Source organism: Pararge aegeria, chromosome 7, assembly GCF_905163445.1.
Source record: "Pararge aegeria chromosome 7, ilParAegt1.1, whole genome shotgun sequence".
Classification (NCBI taxonomy): domain Eukaryota; kingdom Metazoa; phylum Arthropoda; class Insecta; order Lepidoptera; family Nymphalidae; genus Pararge; species Pararge aegeria.
In genome coordinates, this window is record NC_053186.1 from 6,127,448 (window position 1) to 6,151,020 (window position 23,573).

General features: G+C 35.7%; 1 protein-coding gene across 2 annotated transcripts in view; it reads left to right on the forward strand.

Annotated features, from left to right (window-relative positions):
• The window catches only part of LOC120625083 (R3H domain-containing protein 2-like), a 68,519-nt gene extending 46,664 nt beyond the window's left edge, over nucleotides 1–21,855 (forward strand). The window contains exons 17-31 of one of the 2 annotated variants that reach the window (XM_039892004.1): nucleotides 744–848; nucleotides 2,137–2,200; nucleotides 3,339–3,430; nucleotides 4,297–4,701; nucleotides 5,825–5,933; nucleotides 7,623–7,705; nucleotides 8,823–8,925; nucleotides 9,616–9,694; nucleotides 11,053–11,149; nucleotides 12,350–12,496; nucleotides 12,982–13,292; nucleotides 14,780–14,865; nucleotides 15,902–16,059; nucleotides 17,657–17,705; nucleotides 21,630–21,855. In XM_039892004.1, the coding sequence (XP_039747938.1) occupies nucleotides 744–848; nucleotides 2,137–2,200; nucleotides 3,339–3,430; nucleotides 4,297–4,701; nucleotides 5,825–5,933; nucleotides 7,623–7,705; nucleotides 8,823–8,925; nucleotides 9,616–9,694; nucleotides 11,053–11,149; nucleotides 12,350–12,496; nucleotides 12,982–13,292; nucleotides 14,780–14,865; nucleotides 15,902–16,059; nucleotides 17,657–17,705; nucleotides 21,630–21,682 (1,941 nt within the window). In that variant the 3' untranslated portion in view covers nucleotides 21,683–21,855. The remainder of the gene's footprint in view (nucleotides 1–743; nucleotides 849–2,136; nucleotides 2,201–3,338; nucleotides 3,431–4,296; nucleotides 4,702–5,824; nucleotides 5,934–7,622; nucleotides 7,706–8,822; nucleotides 8,926–9,615; nucleotides 9,695–11,052; nucleotides 11,150–12,349; nucleotides 12,497–12,981; nucleotides 13,293–14,779; nucleotides 14,866–15,901; nucleotides 16,060–17,656; nucleotides 17,706–21,629) is intronic. The other variant, XM_039892005.1, reaches the window with a different exon arrangement.
• Nucleotides 21,856–23,573: the final 1,718 nt, after the last annotated feature.

The window sequence follows — 23,573 nt, forward strand, 5'->3', positions numbered from 1 at the left end:
TTAACACTCATGATATTTTAAATCTTTTTTTATTATTTAAACTTATTAAAAAATTATTTTGTCAGTTCTGTCTTGGACGTCCGTGTGTCTGTATGTGCGGATCCCGTAACTTGTGGTCACAATAACGAGCGAAATACTTCACTTATCGAGTTGGTTTTTTTTTTATAGGCTCCAGTATTTTGAGGAATAGAAGCCTTTTCACGGTATAGTTAGATGTAGTTTAATTATTATTTAATAAATACTTTTACAAATATACAAAGAATCTCAATTTTATTGTAATGTATGAGATTATGAGGCGTGCACTTTTGGATTTTCCAAATATTTCAACTTCTAGCCTAAGCCACGATCCCAGTACCACAAGTAAATTATTATGTACCAAGCGTAATCAGTTTCAGTCTACTTTTCAAAGTAAATTGCCAAAGGTAGTCTAAGTAATCTTTAGGTATTTAACTAAATGTTAAACAGTAATAATATTAAATAGCGGTTCCATGCGATTTCTTTCTATATATCCACCTAATTGGGAATCTACCAACGCCTCGTTTAGCAACGCGTGGCTCGCCGTAACATTAACTTGGGGACCCAAACGTCCATCTGTTCTCCGGGCTATGTGCCCACTTGAGCTATACCATCACTCAAACTATATCTAATATCTAGAAGATAATAAATAGAGGTTATTCGTAACCGCTATTTTGGAAAAAGTTAAAAATGGCGTAGGTAAGTTAGGCTCCAATGTAATGTTGCAGACTTGTCGCCCAATCACCAACCCCGATGGTAGTGTCTACCATTTTGATCCGAACAACCCGCCAACTTTGTTCAACACCGCTGCCAATGTAGCGAAAGATGATAAGGTACTTATTACAATAACTTTACCAAGCCGACTTGGTTAATCTATACTAATATTATAAATGCGAAAGTGTGTATGTCTGTTTGTTTGTTTGTATTACTTAAAATTTTTGAGAGACATTTCCGAAATGTTCCAAATGTGTAAATATTATTTCTATCTTTCAAATGACTCGCAACCGACCGGTTTATCGATCTACCAGGTGTGGTCATCCTTGGAGTTACTGAATTCTCTCTGGTCAGCAGGGCTAGCTCAGGCAAGAGACTGAAAATATATCCCCCGATTAAATCCTAAAGGGATATAAATAAAGTGTCCGTCTGCTAAAGCACTTTACCCCGTTTATTATTACACATATGTTATTTGGATGTTGTTTCCACTTGTGCGCCAGTGCTTTGAGAGTTGATGAAGTTGTAGAAGATAAATTTTTATCCTTTCCCCGGGGAGATAATTGCCTCCTGCCCATGCTAGCCGTGCAGGTAGGCCTTCAGCCGTGGCCAGTAACCAACTTATTGACTAACGCGTATCGCTAAGCAATTTAGCGTTCCGGTACAATACCACTTATAAACCGATTAGCAGTATGGATTTAATATAACTCGGTTCTAACAGGCTAGTCCGCTACCATGACTAGCTGCTTTAACACGTAACACCATTGGAGATTACTTTGAAGTTAGCTTGTAGTGAATTCAATAAAAAAAAAGTTATTTACACGCATTTTAGATCAATAATTATGAACTAATATATGTGCTGTCAGACGTCTAAAATGGCGGTGAAAAAAGTACCGTCACATTATTGGCAGACTTTTTTTACGTTCATGTTTAGAAGAAGAAAGAGTAACGGAATATTTTTTGTATTACTCATGCGGGAAAAGTAGTATCTTGACGCTCGCTGTTGCGGTTGAAAAAGAACCGTTTGCCCATTTTAAAATTACGCGTGAGATTTTTCATAAATAAAACTTGTTATTTTAGTGCGACAAGTTTACTTGTCGCACGTAAATTATTCTTGGCACACGCAAATTTAGATAAAATTGCTAAAATAAATAAAATAACGCGTTGACGCGTCTGACAGTTTAATTTTGTAATTAATTGATACTTTTTTGAATGCTTAATTTTTCAGCTATTATTTCTGGTCCGGTACATTTTTAATCTGTAGAAAACAATGACCTGACACTTATGCTATTAAAGTTTTTTATGGGACGGCATATCTAGAACATTATTATTGATCGAAGAACTAACATATCTAAACATATATATTTTATCCATTGTTGTGTTATATTTCACATAACTTGTATATTCCAGATCGATCCAAACAACGAAACTAGGAGGGGGAAGTTGGAGAAACAACATTCATTTATAGACAACGGTGAGTGAGTCGTACATTTATTTGGAAATAGTTATGCATAAAGTATTCGTCACACAAAATTTATATAACTGAGTAGTTTGTACTTAAATTGTCCAATAATCGAGCATAAAAGATTCATCAAAAATGATGAATGAATGAATGAATGAATGAATGAAATACCACATAAACATATCGTAAAATTATAAATAAAAATTTAACAAAAGGTATACAATTTGATATGATACAATTTGAAATACAATACAAAGTAAACAATTTGAATGATTTAAGAACCAAACCACATATTTTTGTTTTATTAGATAAAATTGCAAATTACTCAAAGGTAACTTGGAGTCGAGTCCTTTCTGCTAAACCACGCCCATTCGTCTCTTCTATAAAAAACTACTATGCCCAGCAGTGAGACAATTATCATCATCATTGATCTGTACGTCTTCACAGACGATTCAAACACTGTCTAAGCATCGATTGTCCACAACTCTGTACTGCTTGTTTACAGGTTTTAATACTAAACATGTTGGTTAAACGTGCAGGTACAAATCTTGCAATTGAGGTCCCCGACATATAACCAACCGACTTAGCTGTAATAATTCATACACGTTTGGTTTTGATGTTGTTATCAGCAGCGTAGCTAAGAGACGTAATTTTGAATTCAAATATGAAGGACTCTTTTAGAAGTTTTAGATAATGTACCAATTTATAAATCACAAACCTGACTGATTGAAATGAATTGAAACGCATATATACGTGGATATCTGTTTATGTGTGTCTGATTTATTGTTTTATAGTAATGTCTAGGACCATAAAATGTTTGCTACTTCCACAGTTACTCCTTTTATGACCTTATTTGTAAACACAGCTATGATTGTCACTGCGTATTTTTAATTACAAATGTTTTTAGTTATTTTTAAAATAATAATGATCTCACGATTACATTATCGTGCGCAACTATTTCAGTACTTTGATCATTGTATTACCGAACTCCGCCCACTAGCTCCGCATATCTCAGGAGGTGTATCACGATGATAGTTAGAGAACTAAATCAGAAACTGGCCTACCCGCAAGCATACCTAGACCGCCACCGCTTAAGTTTAGGAAGCGCTTAAACGTTTCACTAAGTTTCAGGTCCCATTTTTTTTTGCAGAATGTGACTGTCAACCCACAGAAGAATGCCGCAACAAATGCTGCTGCGAGTGTCGAAGACACGAATGCTGTCCGAGAGATACAAGTGAAAAGGTAAATTATTGGTTAAAGCACTTACGCCTCTTGGTTGAAAAGACGCAAACGCAGTACATTTATCACTTTTTACTGTAGATGGCAACCAAGCATCGGAATCTCAGAATAGGCACCCGGACAGTAATTTCAAATATCCTAGAGACTGTTGGTAACATAAAGCGATGGCCCAATTAATATTTTTCTGAAATAATATTTATTTATTATTTTAAATCAACAAATAAACTTTAAAATAATTGTTTTTTCAAACTGTGGTTCACACACACCAACGAAACACGCGAGTGACGTCATCTCTGTGTTAACAAAATCAAAGCAAACATTACTGACAAAGTTCTTTCAACGATTACTTTCCCTTTAACTAAATAAAACTGTAGAAAAGGATTTCAAAATTGTAATAGTATAAAAAACTAAATTATCCTCACAAAAGTATCTCGGAGTAGTTGCAGACGTTCCTTCGATATTTTGTTTTCCAAGGTTTAACGATATTTTTCTTATTTCGTGGACAACTCCGATATAATTTTCGATCCATTTCCATTTTTTAGAAGATCCCAAAAAAGCTCATCATTTCATCGCTTTATTTAACCACAGATGACGCGACGCGATTTGACGCGGCACATTACGCGGCCATTTACGCGGCATTTTTTTAAATGTGTTTTTAAAGTATGTTTTCGGGTACTATTTTTTATAGTTATATTTAAGCACTATTATTAATTTGAAACACATACTGAAAAGTAGTCTAAGTCTAATTGTTAGAAACTATGTCCAGCGGCTTTAAGAATGCGTTCCTGGTACTGTCGTTTGGTGGTTTTAACCCTAGTTAAGAATTGACATGGCTTTTAAAGCGGTGATAACCTAGTTTTTCGTTACAGAGCTCACCACAACAACCAAAGTCAACATCTAACCCAATGACTCCAGTAGAAGCCAGGCCAGATGTCATATCAAAGGAATCAAAATCGGAAACGCCACTAATCCGAAACCAACCCGAACAAAAAATCAATCAATTCGAAACGACTCAAAGGGAGCCACCAATACCAATAGAAACACAAATAGGTTACGATGTTTCAAACTCAGCCAATCAATCGCCCTGCAACCCAAGGCCATTAGAATCAACCAGTCACAGGCCGGTATACGAGCAGACTGTTTACGAATCACCCAGTCAGGGGGCTTTTGATAATCGTGTCGATAATAGATTCGAATATCAAAATCCGAGATTTGTCAGAATGCCGGATGAAGCGTTCCAACAAACCTATGTGCAGGGATACAGGAATGAAGATGTAAGTTTGCTTTATTAATTGGTTCTCTATTTCACACGTCATTCCTACTAATATTATAAATACCATACCAACTTATATTTTCATCTGGAGACTTCAGCCGTGGCTAGTTACTAACCTGACAAGCCATGCGATTTTCTTATAGTAATAATTGACGGACCAAGCAGACCCACTTATCTTATCATTATCACCCTGTACCGGTACACTACAGAGCACGGGTCTTCTCCCACCATGAGAAGTGGAAAACTATCGCCTATAAACCGAGTACAACTTGTGTCCAAAACCATCATTCTGAGGTGTAATAAATACCATGTAAACCTGTTACTACACCGGCAACCACGCCCTTCAGACCGTGTAGAAATGCTCATGCGAAATAACCATGGCGGTAGCACTTCCCCGGACGAGCTCTGTCACAGAATGCTCCAACACTCTTATATCAAATTTCAAAATTCGAATTCAAAATTTCTTTATACTTTATACTTATGAAGCGTTCATACATATATGTTTACATAATTGTAAGGGGATGGTGATAACTTCGTTCGCCAACTTAAACCTTAAGCTACGAGGGTTCCAATCGCGCCCTGGTCTAAGAAGAGCCCACAACAAACTTAGCCGGGTTATTTTTTTTTTGTTATCACCATCTCAGTAAATTTATATTAAGCTATGAAGCTAGAGCAATTCACACCCAAGCTTTTATATCGTTTAAGGAATCCTTAATATTATAATAGGATTTTTCTGTAAGCTTACGTTTTATATAAACTTTGAACTTATTGAGAGACATCTCAAAGATTTCATTTGGTAATTTGCCCAAATGAAATCTTTGAGATGTCTCTAATTTGCCCTTAAATGAATTTGCAATTTTGTTTAGCCTAGTAAACTGCACAACGAGTTTATTTTTGCTTCTTAATTATATTGTTACAGTTATAAGTGATATTGTCTTGCATTTTGTTATTCTTGTGGTTAGCTTGCTCAACGTATCACGAGGTCCTTCCTATATTTGACACCCGGGTCGGGCCAAAAATTGTTAGGTATTGGGTTTCCGTTCCGTTAACACGCACGCACCCGCATTGGTACAGCGTGTTGGGTTAATGTTCTAAAACAGCCTTTAATGATGATTTTATTTCAGATAATATCCCCACAATCGGTGATGAACTACACTCAAGGGGATTTGATGGAGATGCAAAACATGATGCAGGCGAAGGTTACACCTATACCCGTGCCCGATCCCAATATGCGTGAGTTTAATCATATTCAATATAAATATAATTATATATTTACCTATTTTACAGAACGGCAGTTTTGTTAGTACCGCAGTTCCACTTACACTAAATAGATAGAACTACATAATTTATGGACAAGAAAATATATAAGACAAACTATAAAATAAATAAAACAAACATGGTCGCTGACTATGGGGCTCAAAAAGACGGCTCAGAGTCACTCGGCGATGTAGAGAGCTATGCTCGGAGTATTTCTGCGTGATCAAATCAGAAATGAGGAAATCCGTATAAGAACTAGAGTTACCGACATAGGTCAACGAATCGCAAAACTGAAGTGGCAATAGGCGGGGCACATAGCTAGAACGGATGGACGTTGGGGTCCCAAGGTGCTGGAATGGCGGCCCCGCACTTGTAAGCGCAGCTTTGGTCGTCCGCCAACAAGGTGGACAGACATCAAGGGCATCGCGGGGAGCTCCTATATCCAGCAGTGGACGTCTACCGTTTGATATGATGATGATAAGACAAATGAATGAAAGATGACATTAAAGATTATACAAGACATGATATAATGTAGTGTACTGTAGTGATACTGAATACTATACTATATAATTAATGGTAATTATTATAAACAGGGTGTAATATCAAACGAGTTCTGGAAGCCTCTGGTCAAGCGGCCCATGATCGTGACTTTTGGAACTCCTTACAAAAGACCTATATCCAGCAGTGGACGTCAATCGTTTGCAGTGATAATGATGATGAATTATTATTATTCTTATTTTAGATCCTTAAATTATCATTCGATTAGCAACCATATTCCAGATACATAGGTATACATACATACTATAAATTATTAAAACCCTCCGAATCTTCAATATTGGTAGTTTGTGAAAAGCGATGTTGTTGCCACAGTGTAACCGTGAACGGTAATAACATAATGTGATTTTAAGTTTGCGTTTAAAACATTTAAATGACCTCACATTTTGCCTGGGACTCTATTCCTAAGCCATAGTTTTGTTGTTACGTCTGTCCGTTCGTCTACCAGCAAGCAAGATCTCGTGGACTGTAGAAAGGTACAAAGGTTAAAATTGTTACAAAATGTGTTTCTATTGCGGCTATAACAACAAAACATAAAAAATAACAAAATGGAAAATAAAGGGGGAAAATATTCTGGATACAGTCCAAATTAGAGCAGTGTTATAGGTACGTTAAGCCTACTATACAACGTGTAACCGAATTACGAAATACTGTCGAAGCGTGCATAAGTACATTTCACTTTTACTTTTACTTCAATACAAACTTTAAGCATTATTACTTTTCCATACAAACTACTTCAAAACTTTCTAAGTGTTTACTGATAACAAACCTATTGAAGATAAAATACCAACACGCGCAAAGTACCTACGCTACGCAACGCGTATCCCATAAAGTGACAGGAGTCTACATTTTAATTTTGCATGTGATGTTAGTGCTGTATCTGACTTCTTTCAAAAAAACTATGGCAGTGGATTACGCGAAAACTATTAGCCTTTCGGTTTCACAGATAAGTTTAGAGTTTAGAGACAGTAAATAATGTACCTCTAAAGCCTGTGAAGTAATATTTCGGTTCTCATTTACACGTCGTATATTATGCCTGTAGATTTATCCAGCAATGTAAGACGCTATTTATATTGATAATGATGATTGAACTGACCAATGTTGTCGCAGGGCCGATTACACTGGCAAACGTGGTGTATCCGACGTCGATGCCGCCTCCCAACGTGTATCCCTACGTCAACCCGTGCAGAATCGTAAGTTGATTACTGTATTTATACGCACAAATTCAATAAGGAAAAAAATTTATGTCGATTTTTGATGATTTTTGAAATTTTAATTTTTATACATGGATTTTTATAGATGGAATAAATAATAGAATGATTGAAAAACGGATAAAAATGACTCGACGATTATGAAATATTCTATTCAGTTTTATGTGTATATAATGATCTAAATTAATGTAAAGTACTATGTATGTCGTACTCTAAGACACAAGAGTTCAATAAAAATATTAGATGTTAGTCTACTTTTATCATTTTCCGTTATCATTCCCAATATCTTGTGAAGTGCGCGCACGCACGCTCGCACGCACGCACGCACGAACGCATGCACGTTAAACTTATAACACCCTGACACACTTACACAATCACGTAGCACAGAGTAAGGATAGTCATACAAAAATCCGACAATGCCCTCTAGTCAGAGCCATCGCGCGTTGAATGCGGGCGGGGTAAAGGAATTCTCAGGAAGGTCTCAGTTAGGGATCTACATAGGCTTCTACTCACTGTCTAGACAATGTCGGATGTTACCACCTGCTCAAAGGCGTCAAAATACTATCTCTTTTTCATACCGTAGTGTGCATTAGCTCGTAACTTTCTCGGTCGATTAATTTATAGACTGTCACCTGATGGTAAGTGATAATGCAGTCCACAGTGGAGCGCGGTTGCTATAAAAGATGCATATCCGAACTTGAATTTAATATTCATATTCGTATCATAAATAGTATGTCAAACTACCTAACTAGGTATATATACGTATAATTATTTGAAACATTCAAAATTTTCATATTGGAACATAGCCTCTCTAATACGTACATACACACAAAATAAGTTTATAGCACGTACAGGCGATGCGACTCGGTAGGTTGCAGAATAGCAAAAAAAAAATTTGTAAGGTTAGAAACGTATAATATTCAACGCAGGCGCCCCTATCCCCCTTGCTACATTTAGGATTACAGATGCAACGGCCTCGCAAAGTTCGGGTGTTAGTCTGAAATTCCTCGCTACACTGGGGATATTTTCTGGCGACCTCAACGTAAGAGATTGCATTACCCCATACCTATCTAGTATTCTATGTAATGTTACTTTTCAGGAACAGTCTATCCAACCGGCACCGCTATACCAGCCGTTAATACAGACTGAAGAGCCGAAGCAGCTCACGTCATCACCCCAAAACGAGAACACCTTCAGAATCGGTAAGAAGATTTCATACAGCTTAACTTAGACTCTAATGTGTCATTAGTTATTATTTTAATCATAATCATATCAAATGACTGATGTTTATGCGAAATAGGTCTGTTTTAGTGATTTAAACTCCACAGCCTGGTGCCTTATTTTATAAAATATGCGAAAGTATCTCCTTGTAGCAAAACTATGCCGACGTTATGCCACGATTTTTATAGTACCAAACAGATGATGGTTAATGGAAAACTATAATGATAATAATAATAATATGTTTATTTTATCAAAATAAACGTATACATTTCCTGAGTGTGAAGCCCTGTCTCCTGCGGTAGTTTAAACTTTGTTACAGGAGACAGTGTCTTCCCTATATCATATATATATCATATATATCTTATTAACAAACGTTTGACAATTTTACAGGGAAAATTATATTTAAAAAAAAAACTCTATAAATAGAGCAAAACTTCGCAGGGCATGCAAAGAACAGGTCCTAAAAATTGCATTCCTGTGTCTACGAGTAAGACGTGGGTGTTAAGCAACATGCGCCTGAAATCACGCCCTTCAGACCGAAACACAGCAATGCTGCTTAGCGGCAGATATAAGCATACCGTTTATACTCCCCGGACGAGCTCGGTCACAAAAAACTCTACTACACTAAAGGCTAATATACCATAAGACTAATTTGTTTTGTCGTTTTGCAGATCCAAGTTATCCGTACGCGGCGGATTTTGGGTCCGCTTGTGGAGCGTGCGACACAGCGAACATACAGCAGCCTCGAGGGTAGGTCCACATTTAATAGCTGTTTATGCCTCCATTTTTATACCTGCCAAACCATCTTTTACTTTATATAGCGTGTAACTCTATCTAAGCGGTTGCCTACGCCGGAAAAGAAAAAAGAGTCACTTATCTATTTAATGTTACTACTATTATGAATGCGCAATTTTGGACGGACGCTTGTTACTCAAGCACGCCAATTATTGATTTCCTGAGGATGCTGCGGAGCAAAACGTGCATCCATAGAACATTTTAGGATTGAGTATGAAGATTTAAATTAAAAAAAAACAATCAGTATAATAGTAAGAAAGTGCAGAAATATTGAATCTTTTTTATCATTTAAGATTTAGGTATCACGAAAAACGTATTTTTATTTATATTCGAAGTGAGGTTTGTATTTATTTATTTAAAATAAATTAAATTCTCAACTCCTCCTACTGTCACTTTATTAGGAACGCATTGCGTAGCTTAGGTACGCGCGTGTCGGTGTTTTTTCTTCAATAGGGTTGTCATAAGTAAACACTTAGAATATTTATAATTCGTTTGTATGGCTTAATAAATATGCTTCTTTTCATTTAATATTTTCACAGGGTGAATCTTAATGACATATACTTATGCCCCCTTCAACAGTATTTCGTAATTCGGTTACACGTTGCATATTGTTTTTACACGCTTTATATTAACTTCACCTGTATGTATGTAACCGACCCCTTTGAGCTCGATTTTGTCCCACTTTGAACGGCCAGATTTCTTTCAAACTTTGTAGACATATCGAGGACCGATGACAATACACTAATTTGAGAAGATTATTCCAATTTTCACTATAAAAAATAAGCTTGTTTACTAATTACTACAGCGCCATCTAGACCCAAATGTAAAAAAAACTATGGCGTTCGCGTACCTAACAAATTCCACAGAAAACAGCTGCAAGATGGTAGAGGGCGTTAGCCGTTACTTTTTAATGGCCTGTTTTAAATAATAATTAGAACTTGCATTTCGAGAGACGGGCACACTGAATAAAAAAAAATATTTTATTAAAAAAAAAAAGCTTTTTAAGATATTATCAAAATAATAATCACTCTACTCATATCTGTCAATAAAATATTAAGAACTATTGACACCATGCACCCCACGGTTTTTTTCAATGAAATATTTTTTTTTTAGTCACACTATTATTAATTTATATTTATTGAAATTTTTAACACTATTCTTAATTTAAATTTATTAAAATTTATTTTCTATTTTTTAGTTCGATTTTCTCTAAAAAACGTGTTTTATGGTTTTTTTAAACTATTATTTATTTCATTCAACAGTATTTCGTAATTCGGTAACACGTTGTATATTATATTTTTTTATTTTTTAAGGTATAACGTGCCGTACGCACAAGTGGAGGCGCCGCCGGGCATGCAGCAGTACGCCGTGCCCAATGTGCTGATCCAACAGCCAATGCAGCATTACCAGGTGAGAAGAAGAAGAAACACGTTATTACACGCATAACAAAGGAATACACATAATGCATAAGTACATAAAATTCTAGGTATGCAAAGGTGGCCTTATTATGTATTACTTTGTTTTGTACTATGTGAAGATAAAGATGTATCTTTATCTTCACATAGTACAAAACAAAGTAGTGATCACTGTATGTACACTTAGATCTTTTAAATAACGCAACGGATAATGCAGTTTTCAGAATTCGATAGAGTGATTCATGAGGAAAGTTTATATGTAAAAAACATAATATTATAGTAGAGAAAAGCAAAGAAATTCGAAGATTTATATCGTGATGTCGTAACAAACATATATTTGTCGGCTTACATTGAAAACGATGATTAAACCTTACGAGATAGCTGCCACACCTTATTGTCTACATTACGAAACCGGGATGGGTCGCTAGCATATATATATATATATATATATATACGTGCCTTGAATTATACTTGTGGCACGAAAAGAAAATCAGATGATTTTTACAAGAGAAACAAATTATTACCACAATATGATTAAATCTTTTTAAATATAATTTGTTTATTGTATAATAAACTTAAACTAAGTATTTATTCTTACTATTTAATATCATCTATTGCGACTGCCTCGTTGGTCTAGCCATAAGCATGTATAAGTACGGATCATAAGGAAATTTTTTGATCGCGGATCCGCCCAAAAAAGCTATTAGGTATTGTGTTTTTCCTGTTGAAGAATTTTCAGTATCAGCGCGGAATTAGGGAATAGGCGATGTTAAACCCCGTGCGGACACGTTAAGCACTCGGTCCCGATTATCACAGCCCGACAACCCGCATTGGAGCAGCGTTGTGGGTCTGTGTTCTAAAACCAGCCCAGCAGTGGCACGTTAATAGTTTAACTCAGCTATGTGTGAATTGAATGTATATACAAATTAATTTGTGATAAATTCCAAAGAACTATATCTTCTAAGGTGCGTATAGTCCTACTCAAACTTTATTTCGTCGCGGAAGGAAGCTGCGAGTGTAGCTTCGTACAGGTAGTCAACCGTACAATCCCGCTGATTATCTGATACCGAATATTGAATTCTGCGTATCGAAACTCGGAATATAAGCTATATATATATATAAATAAGCTCGGAATATGGGAAGTCATAAAGTTTGATTGGGACTATTATAACTAAGTACTGGTTTTTTTTCTCAGTATCAAGAACCGATTCCACTCCAGTGGCAGAACATCCAACCGACTACCATAAGCTCGCCGGCTGCGCCTAAAGTGATGCTGCACGATTTGTACCACCCGGTCGTCTACCCCAACGTGTACCAGCCCTACAACATCGTGTATCCTCAGGTATACCCCTCATTAGCGACAGGGATTTTGAGAAGGTCTGCCATAGAAAGATCTTTTTTCACGACCTCCCTCCCTCACGAGATCCCGGGTTCGAATGCCGGCAGGAGCAATTCGGGAATTTATAATTTCTTAATTTTTTCTGGTCGAGTCGTAGTTTATTTATTTATTATTTATCATGATTAAGATAAGACGAAAAATGTTATATGAGAAAAGCCTAAATTAATTTAGGAATTCCATTATTTAAGGCTGAAGTTTCAGTATTACAGACATAAAATGCTATCCCAGTTATAGGCGAAAGATTTTCTTAAATCATTTCAGTTTCTGCAAATCTTTCCTCTTTATAACTATGTATAGGAAAGACAGACAAAGAAAATAATAGTAATCATTAAAACCAACCAAACCGCATTGAAGGAGCATGAAGGGTTAAAGCTACCCCCAAATTCCTCGAATAGGTGAGAAGGCTATGATGTAATCTTGGATTCCAGGTGATACCGCAAGCGTACCCAATAGTCCAGCAGGTGTACCCGATTATAGACAAGCAGCAAGAACCACGGCGGAACTTCCCCCGCCCCAGGCGAGAGTTCACCCGCACCCCCCAGACTCCCTCCGATGAAAAGTACGACGAGACAAAAAGAGAAGAGCGACAGAGCGAGATAGCTATGAAGATTCAGCAGATTAAAGATCAGATGGCGCAGTTGAATACGAACGATACAGGGAGAAATGACTGGAGAAGGAGGAATAGTGGGAGTGGTATCTTGGGGAGCTATCCTGTCAACTTTAACGGGAGATTTATGGCGTGAGTAATTTAATAGAGGTCGCCTCTTTGTTCTAGTGGCTAGAACGTCTTCTTTTAACCCCCCAAAACTAAGAATAACCGCCGCAAAAACGACTGGGTGCTATTATTTAATCTACTCGTTGTTGCCCGCGACTTCGTCCGCGTTTGTTTTTGTTTTTAAAACATCCCAAAGATGTTTATTTGGGAGATGTGTTGCCTTCAATTAAGGTGTAGTTCTACAGATAGAAAAAAAAAAGTTGTTTGGCTGTCGTGTTTAAAAATTTTTCTTATGCGTACTTGTTTCTTTGCTAAATAAAAAATTGCAGATTTTAATATTGAAGCTTTCTAAAGAAACAACAAAACCTTGCATGATTGATGGTCAAGAAAAATAAGCAAATTCAGATGCTAATATCCTAAATCACAACCAACAAAAAGTTGCAATAACAATCAAAATAGAAAAAAAAACTCTGTTACGTCACCCGATTCATTTGTTGTATATTTACTTAAATAATAAATAAAATATGTAAATACTTATACCTACATATTTATGAACGTACTGTTGAGGTTGAGGTTTACTAACGTGTACTTTAGGTTCTTATTTTTATAATCTGGTCCCTCAATTAAGTTTTGTTTAGTACCTTAAACTTTTTAAACTGGCGATAACTTCTGCATTACAAGTATTTTACTGATATATATATGTATAGATATATATATACTAGCCGACCCCAGCGCCATCTGTCGGGCTGATTTGTGAATCTAAACCATCCAGGGTGCCACCCAAACGCATACCGAAACATTCATTGAAATCGGTCCGGCCGTTAGGAGGAGTTCAGTGACATACACACGCACACAAGAAATATATATATATATATATATATATATATACCGTTGATGATAAGAGTATTTATTTAAATAATACTTAATACTGCGATACTATTGTAAAACACTTTCCATCGGCTAAAAAGCTCAAAAGCTGCTATTGCGTCTAAATATGATTGTAAGATATACTCCCTCGCGGACTTTTGTGGATTTAATAATGAATACTTTTATCATATACTGCATACCTACTTTTAATGTATCATCAATAGTCCCTTTGAAACTATTGATGAAACATTAAAAGTATGCAGTATACTAAGAAAGTACGCAAAGTAATGAATTTAAGAGGCATAATTTTGCTACTTTAATTTTTTTCAAAAATACATTATAGCCTATGCTACTTCGTGATAGTTAAAATCGGTCCACTACTTTCGGAGATTATTGGGGGCAACAAACAAAATAAAATGATTACTCTTTGTAATAATAGTAATCTATATGCTAAATTTCATCCAGATCCGTTCAACCGTTCCGCGTGATTGAGTAACAAACATCTATCATTCGAAACAATCGCAATTATATTATAAGCATAGAGTATAGTATATAACCTGCACACTACCGTGCCTTGCCATAGGACAAACCGTTACCTGTGTGACGTCCAAGATGGTGGATTCTATTATTTTGTATTTTTCCAGGCCGTCACACGATGAAGTTCAAATGAACCCCGCTGCGCGTGCGATTGTTCATTCGATACGAAGCATACACCCCAAGAGTAATTATTGTAAGTACAATATTTATTAAACATCTTCTTTACCAACCCATTAACGGTCGACTAAAGAGCAATGGTCTCCTCTCAGACTGAGAAGCGTTTATGCCGTCAACACACGCGTTTAAGTACATTATGGAGAACTCTCAGGAGGCATGCAGATTAAAGCCAGTGATATTTTATTGCCTGAAATACCAGGATCAAACCTGTTTTCTCCTGACAATTTTCTCCCTGGGAAAAATCCCTTGTCAGGGGAAATAATTTTGGTCTCCTGCCCGTGCTAGCCCTGCTGAAAGAGACGCCTAACTAGTTTTTATATTCCAAATTATAATCACCGTCATCGAAATCGGCCCCCAAAAGGTAAAAGTGAAGTCCTATCTTTATCAATCCATCCCTCCAAGTGGTTGGATTGGTTAGAAAAATAGAAAATATTTAGTTGAAAAACTCAGTACAGTAAATCTTTGGAATCCTGACCTAAACCTAAACTAGGAAATCCCGTATCTTAGGGGCCAGTGCCTTCCCAAACATTGATTCAATAATTGAGATAACATTTAGTGCACTTTAACAAAGGAGACTCTAAAAAAGTGTGTTGAGTTCTCTAACGGTTAAGTGAGAATAGCACGCTGACAGAAACGCGCGAATGTGTTTATGTGTGTGTGTGTGTATATGTGCCTGTGAGTCCATCTGTATGTGAATGTTGTGAGTGTATGCCCATGCGTGCGTGTGTGTTTGTGTGTCTATGCGCACGCACTTCCGTTTATTTATTTATTAGCTTTTCAAGGGAAGCAAACAGTACTATTACACATAAAAGTAATGCCGTATTTTTATATCACATGAAGCAATAAAGTTTCCACAACATAGTTATACATATACGATAACATTAACCACAATTACTAGGATAAACCTATCAAGCGATAATTATACAAAAAAAAAAATTAATTAAAACAAAAACTTTACTTTGCAATTTGACATGAAAAATGTCCGTCTCACAATATTTGCTGTTGAAAGCATTCAACATTGATATTGATAGGGATTTGTTCATTTGCATCAGATCAACAAGATAACCGTCGCTTCGAGCCGCGCGGCGACCGCGGGCGCGGTTTCCGCCCGTTTGGACCGAGCCGTCGCGACGCGTTCGACAACGAAGACCGCAGGGACCGGCGACCACAGCAAACGCCGCTCTACCGCCCGCCGTATCTGTTCAGACAGGTTCGCTACTATACACAATCCCAATATTTTTATTTATATAAGATTAACCTAAACCTCTACGTGATCAAATCAGAAATGAGGAGATCCGTAGAAGAACTAGAGCTTACCGACATAGCTCAGCGAGTCGCGAAGCTGAAGTGGCAATGGGCGGGGCACATAGCTCGGAGAACCGATGGACGTTGGGGTCTTAAGGTGCTGGAATGGCGACCCCGCACCGGTAAACGCAGCGTAGGTCGGCCCCCAACGAGGTGGACAGATGACATCGGGGAGCTGGAGGCTGAAAGCTCTCGGCCTTATAATTCCTGTCGTTAAAACTAACAATGTTTGTTAAATTCAGTAAATTGACAAAGTAGAAAAAAAAAACAGTTTTAATAAATCATGTTATTCGTTTATTTCACAAATTATCAAGTTTAAAAAAAAATCGTAGAAAAAAGTTGTTAGTTTTAATTTAAACAATAATAGGCCGAAAACTTTCTTGTTATTTTGTTTATTTCACTACATGTGATCATAGTATTTGTAAGACAAAACATAGGTCTTCATGAACAAAAAGTGTATATAAAAAATCGGCCTGTCATGAATTTATAACCGTTTCTTTATTAGAAACTATAGGTTATTAGGTTATAAATTAGTAAATACTGCATATCGTCTTCGAAAGATACAGAAACATTAGTATTATAGTCGTAAAAATGTAATAGGCCCGTTTTGACATTTGTCATCGCGACGTAACTAGTTATGGAACCATAAGACTCTGTACTCGATACTCACGATAAATCAATTCAAGTTTGTATCAGTACTTGATTGATATTATTATGTATTGTAAAATGTTCGTTCGTTCAAAGTATTCCTTTAACTTCACAACCAATACGCGTGACTGGCTGTTGATTATACGTCCACTTTTCAACATGTTGAAACAGAGTTAGTACTATATAACAACAAACACAAAAATCGAGTCAAATCACTATGTTTAATTTAATGTCCAAAATAGAAGAGCCAAAGTTAACGTAATAGTAAACAATTTATATCAAACTTAAACGAGCGCACAGTCAACTTTACAAGATGAGGAACGAAAAACTGCGCAGTGCGCGCGGGGACGCTTCAGTCATGTGCCGCTTGGTCAGATACATCATCTCAGACTCATTATTTAGAACCCATTTTGAGAACCAAGCTTATTCTTTGCAGTAAAGATAACTACACAATATTTAATTTCGATATTCAGTAAAAAAATGGTTACAGCTCTAGTATAAAAAAAAAAAAGACTGAGAACGTAACTGTTTTCGGAACGTTTCGCACAAATTATTATAATTGCATGCTACTATGAAGTAAGCGCAAAAAGAATACTCGCGATATATTCTTTCATATTATTTTACGTCCCAAAAAAATTTACGTATTTTTTAAAACACTGTATGTAATTGATTTTTATTTTTTTGTTTCTTTCAGTTTCGTTCCAAGTTACATTCTATGGTCTTGCACAAATGTCAAAACGGGCCTATTACATTTTTCCGACTATAGTAGAGAGTAGGAGATTACTTAACTGTGAAGTTAAAGCATAACCAAGCTTTTTATAACGTAAAATATATACGTGTTTCTTTGCCTACAGATGTCGCCTAGTACGTGGTGCAGACGGTCACCCGGGCCCGTGCCTTCTCGTAAGTTGATAGTTACATTTTTTTCCCACCTTATCCCTACTTCCCTATCCCTATCCCTACTAATATTATAAATGTCAATGTAAGTTTGTTTGTTACGCTTTCACGCGAAAACTTCATAACCGATCCTCACGAAACTTTGTACACATATTATTGGAAGTGTTAGAATATAGGATACTTTTTATCCCGACATTAAGCTCGGTTCCTTTGGGAGCGGGGATGAGTATTTGACGATTTTACACCATAACTCCGACCAATTATAACGATTTTAATTTAATAATTATTTTTGTACTATAGAGGTTATAATATGTGTTTAATTTTGCTCAAACTGTGGTTGGAGATAGAAGACAGAACTCCTCAGCGGACAGCAGCAAACCTCTCATTTAAGGCTTTACTGAATTCTTTAAATTTTTTTAGAACTAAAACTAAATTGAATGCCACATCAAAAAACAAAATCAAACGCAGACGAAATCGCGGGCAACAGCTAGTAAGTTATATACTGATAGCTGTTCAAAGTTAGCGGGTAGCTAGTGTATCTATAAGGAAAATACGTTATAGCTCAAATAACTCGGACAATACGTAAATTTCTATATCTATATATATAAAAGAGGATGTTTGTATATATGTCATCGATAAACTCAGAAACTATTTGACCGATCATTATGAAAATTGGTATGCTTATGTATTTTTTCACGGAGAAGGTTTATATGCTATGCCCATTGATGTAACTCCCCACCAGGCGGCGCTGTCAAGTATCGACTTCCGCCCCGTTCAACCGATTGTCATAAAAATTGGTATGACCATGTATTTTTCCACGGAGAAAACGAACATGCTATGTCCATTGATGTAACTCCCCACCAGGCGGCGCTGTCAAGTATCGACTTCCGCCCCGTTCAACCGATTGTCATAAAAATTGGTATGACCATGTATTTTTCCACGGAGAAAACGAACATGCTATGTCCATTGATGTAACTCCCCACCAGGCGGCGCTGTCAAGTATCGACTTCCGCCCCGTTCAACCGATTGTCATAAAAATTGGTATGACCATGTATTTTTCCTCGGAGAAAACGAACATGCTATGTCCATTGATGTAACTCCCCACCAGGCGGCGCTGTCAAGTATCGACTTCCGCCCCGTTCAACCGATTGTCATAAAAATTGGTATGACCATGTATTTTTCTACGGAGAATGTAAATATGATGTCCATGTTATTAAATATCACCATCATATAGCGCTTCAATGCATTAAGTTCTATAGCGATCAACTGATTCAAAATTTTATATGCGGCAATGAATGCAATAAAATGTTTTCTCATTAAATTCAATGAGTTATTTTAAAACTTATATTAAATAAGAAAATTAAAGAAATAACTAACCTTCATTTGTAAACAAAAAACTATAATTTATTTAAAAAGCAAATCAGCTAACTTCAAATATATCATTTGTTATTGAAAATAAAAATAAAGCAATAAAATAAAAAATAACTTATAATTATTATTTTAAAATAACATGATCATGTACTAAAAAAAATTGATTTGTAATTTTAATTGTAAGTGTAATTTAATGAAAGTCAATAATACTCTTAATTAGTAAGTATACTCAAGACTTTAATAATAATATTATTTAATTTTTTTTTTCTATTTACAATTTATAAATAGTTAATTTAAATTGTAAATAGAAAAGAATTAACTAATTAATTATTTATGTAAATAGATAAAACAGGTGCTACACAAATAATATTATTTACAATGCCACGGAAAAAATGAAATATCGGAAGATCAACGAGAAATACGAAGCAACCAGAAGAACTACAGAAACACCGCAACAACAAACAACACGATTAGAATCAAACAGACTTCGAGCTTCGTCTTTGAGAGCTAATGAAACAGATAGTGAACGTGTTGTTCGAGTTACAGACCTACGATCAAGAGCGTCTTCATCAAGAGCTGCCGAAAAACCTGACGAACGAACTCAACGTTTGGATGATCAAAGATTAAGACAAAATCAGTTAAGAACTAAAACCGATCTTAATAAAGCAGCCTTTAATTACGATAAGAAATATGATTACAAGATCCATCCCGATGTGGTCATTGGTTCAATGAATGTAGTATGTCCGCATTGTCGCGCTAAGAAGTTTCAAAAATAAACTTCCGGTTTGTGTTGCTCCAACGGCAAAGTTCATTTACCACCACTGGTTGAACCACCAGAACCTCTTCTTACCTACGTATCTGGAACTACTAAGGAGTCTAAACATTTTCTTCAGCATATTAGAAAATACAACTCCTGTTTTCAAATGACATCGTTTGGAGCAACAAATATTGTAAAATATAATCATTTTATGCCCACATTTAAAGTGCAAGGACAAGTATACCATCAAATTGGTTCACTTCTCCCAGTACCTGAAGAAAATCCCCATTTTTTGCAAATTTATTTCATGGACAACGTAGAAAAAGAGATTGACCGACGATGCATGTTCAGTACGACAACTAACCGGGAAATTATTACTAAATTACGGATTATGCTTCATGAAAATAATTGTTTGATTAGAGATTTTAAATCTGCATTAGAAGGTGCGACAACAGATGATTTCAGGGTCATTATTAGAGCAGATAAAAAACCTTCGAATGAGCATGAAAGACGCTTTAATGCACCCGTGGCTTCTGAAGTCGCAGCTGTAATTGTTGGTACAGAAATTACAAAAAGAGATATATACAGAAATTACAGCTCGAAGCACTTGACGGATTGGGCTGAAATTTTGCACACAGATAGTTATTACAACGTAGGCGTCCGCTAGGAAAGGATTTTTTTAAATTCCATCAGGGTTAAATATGGGATGAAAGTTTGTAAATAATTCTTCATTTATCAATTTATTTTTTAAGCTACATCAATTAAACTTTGATTTTAGGTTTTCGATTTATAATAAAGAAATACGTATTTCATAGAGGATCAAAATTTATATGAAAGTTTCTGATTTTCTAAGTAATTTCCGTTCATATTTTTCTATAAGCAGCAAGACCTTTTTTTAACCCTTTGTAGTAAATTTACCAAATCAAAAATAAAACTTAACGTGAGCGAAGCCGCGGGCAAAAGCTAGTAATATATAAATTGGAAAAAAATAAGAACCTAACCGACTAATTAGTTCAAAGTGATGGGAGTAAAAATAATAGTGACTACTTAGAGAGCAAGAAAATACATTTATTCATGTTAAGGGTTATAAGCAGTTCATCTTATAATAATAAAGTAACAATATAGTAACAATGTCTGTGTAACAGCAGACAAAGGGTATACAGCTCAACATTTGCCATGTATTTTAGGTACATGCATGCCGCTGATTTTCAGCTGAGACCCGAGGGACGATACGGCAAATTAAATAGATAAAAAAAAATAAAGAAGTAAACAAATAAAGTGAAGCACAGGTTATTCATATTTAAGTAATAAAAGTGATAAAAGCAGCAAAATCGGTTTAGCCGTCTAGGAGGAGTTCAGTGACATACACACACACGCACACAAGAAATATATATATAAAGACTAGCTGTCCCTGCCACGCTTCGCTGTAGCACATTGTGATTGAATGATTGAGAAAAATAGATAAAAACAATCCCTGATGCGTATTATATATCATGCTAAAAATTCGAGCTTTTGCACCGAATTTTTTGAGTTTTTGAAGCGTACACAAACCAGCATAAGAAATACTGTTAATTACATAATAAATAAATAAAATGTTGCAATTATTTAATTAGTGTTAATATAGTATAATATAGTTAATGCTGTGCTAGCCCAGTGGCTATAACCGCTTCAACTAATAGCACCTTTTAAATATCATTGAAAGTGAAAAAACCTACTTCTATTCTAAGATAATGCCACATTTATTCACAAGGCACATCGTTAAGGATTTTTTTCTTAATTAAAAATGTAATTTTTGTTTTCAGCTTTCAACCAACCGCGTCGAACTTACCCGGACACTAGAAGCGTGCGTCGCTGAACCAAAAAAAAAATATAAATTTAGTTATAAATAATTTACCGCAGACATATCCCAATATTACACGATCCTTGTTGATAAAAAATAACTTCCAATTAAATAACAAAAAAAAATTTGATTGATTTATTTATCTTCAAAAAATTAGGTAATATGTTTTAAGTGGGAAAAATGTATTTATGGTGATTTAAAAGTGTATATTGTCATTATTGCGTCTATCTTTATAAGAAAACACGAGTAACGCGTAGAGATGATTCTCTCGTGGCGCGCATGCTAGCACTACTGATCGTAGCAGAATGGCGAGTTTGAATTCTGTCAATATTTACAAATTCTACTTATTATAGCCATACTCTTGTTTCTTTCACATTGAGTGTTGAATGTGAAAAAAACACAGAAATACCTACGAGTGAATTTTCTACAGTCATTTAACAATTCTAATGCCCGTTTTCAATAAACCTAGGTATCGCCTAAATAGAATGCCTAAACATTTAGGCGATGTCTATAGAAAAAAAACGTTTCATCATCTCTTAGGTGATAACTATTGTTAAACAATTGTGCCAAGGAATCTCCTAAGCTGTTACTTATAAAGGCATTGCGTTGTTCGACGTTACTTAAAAAGAGCTTAAAAGTCACTTTATTCTTGTCACAATGTTGCTAATGGAAAATTAGAACACTGTAGTTTCATTCTAAGTGAACTGTCTTTTAAGTCAGAGTTTTTTGTACAGATATTTGTTGTTTTTATTTCTATGAAGTAAAGATAATTCTTATGAAGTTTGGAGTTATTTTATATCAACAAGAATGTTTTTATTTTAACCATAAATTTCGGGACACCTTACACAATAAACTGTAACGCACAATACACAAGCAACAAAAAAGCTGCGTTTAAGTAAATGGCTACAGTACATGGGCACAGGTCCATTGTCTCAGAGCAAAGAAGTATATTAATCTTGAGCCCACCACCTCGCGCCAATATTATATGGTGGACTTAATTGATTGTTTGTTGTATAATTTGACTTAACTAATCTCGTCTCAAGATTTAATCCCGATTTGAGCTACTAATGAAACCAAATTATGAGTTTTATGTCCACCATCCGACTTTATAGCAGCGTTAAGGGTCCAAGCTCTAGATCTCTCCCTCCAATGACAGAAGAAGCCTGTGCCCATGATGTTAATAAATATTAATTATAGCCAATTTAATTTAACGCAGTTTTATCAAAAATACCATTAAACACGCTGACTACACAAAAAGTTACTTGCTTGAAACCAAAATAGGATAAGAACAGACGGAGCGTTTTGAACATTACTAGAGAGCAATTTTAATGTTATAAATAAGAGAAAAGAAAGTATCTCATTGAGCGGGGACTTCTAAATTTCATCAAAATTTGAAGGTTTCCAATTTTTATCAAATTGGAAACCTTCAAAGAAACTAAAGTAGCTGCAGAAAATAAAGATCACTTAAAAAGTTGCTTTAAACCAATGATAGAGTATTTGGTTAAATCATAATCAGTCGATCGACAGTCACAGATAGACCTGATAGTAATACTCTTCTGAACCGCTTGTGACCGACAAATCTTTGATTGCTTACTGTCTTGGTCTAGCAACTCTGCGTTTGCCGGTGCGCCGTCAGCTTTGGTTGCCAATGACAACAGGTGTCTTCCAAGACTAGTTTAAAGGGAAAACGCCCTGCCGCGTCTTAATCGCTCCGTCTGCTCGAAGCCTTAGCTGAAGGGAGTTAAGATACGACACAGATCTCACGTTGGAAGCTTACTAGTCATTTTTATATATTTAAACCATTTTTAGGTTTAACCTTTATTTTTTCGTTTAGTTTACAAGCGACGGTCTCATAGTTTCGGATTGTCAATTTTCTAGTAAACCAATGCGTCAGTTGAGTTGCTGT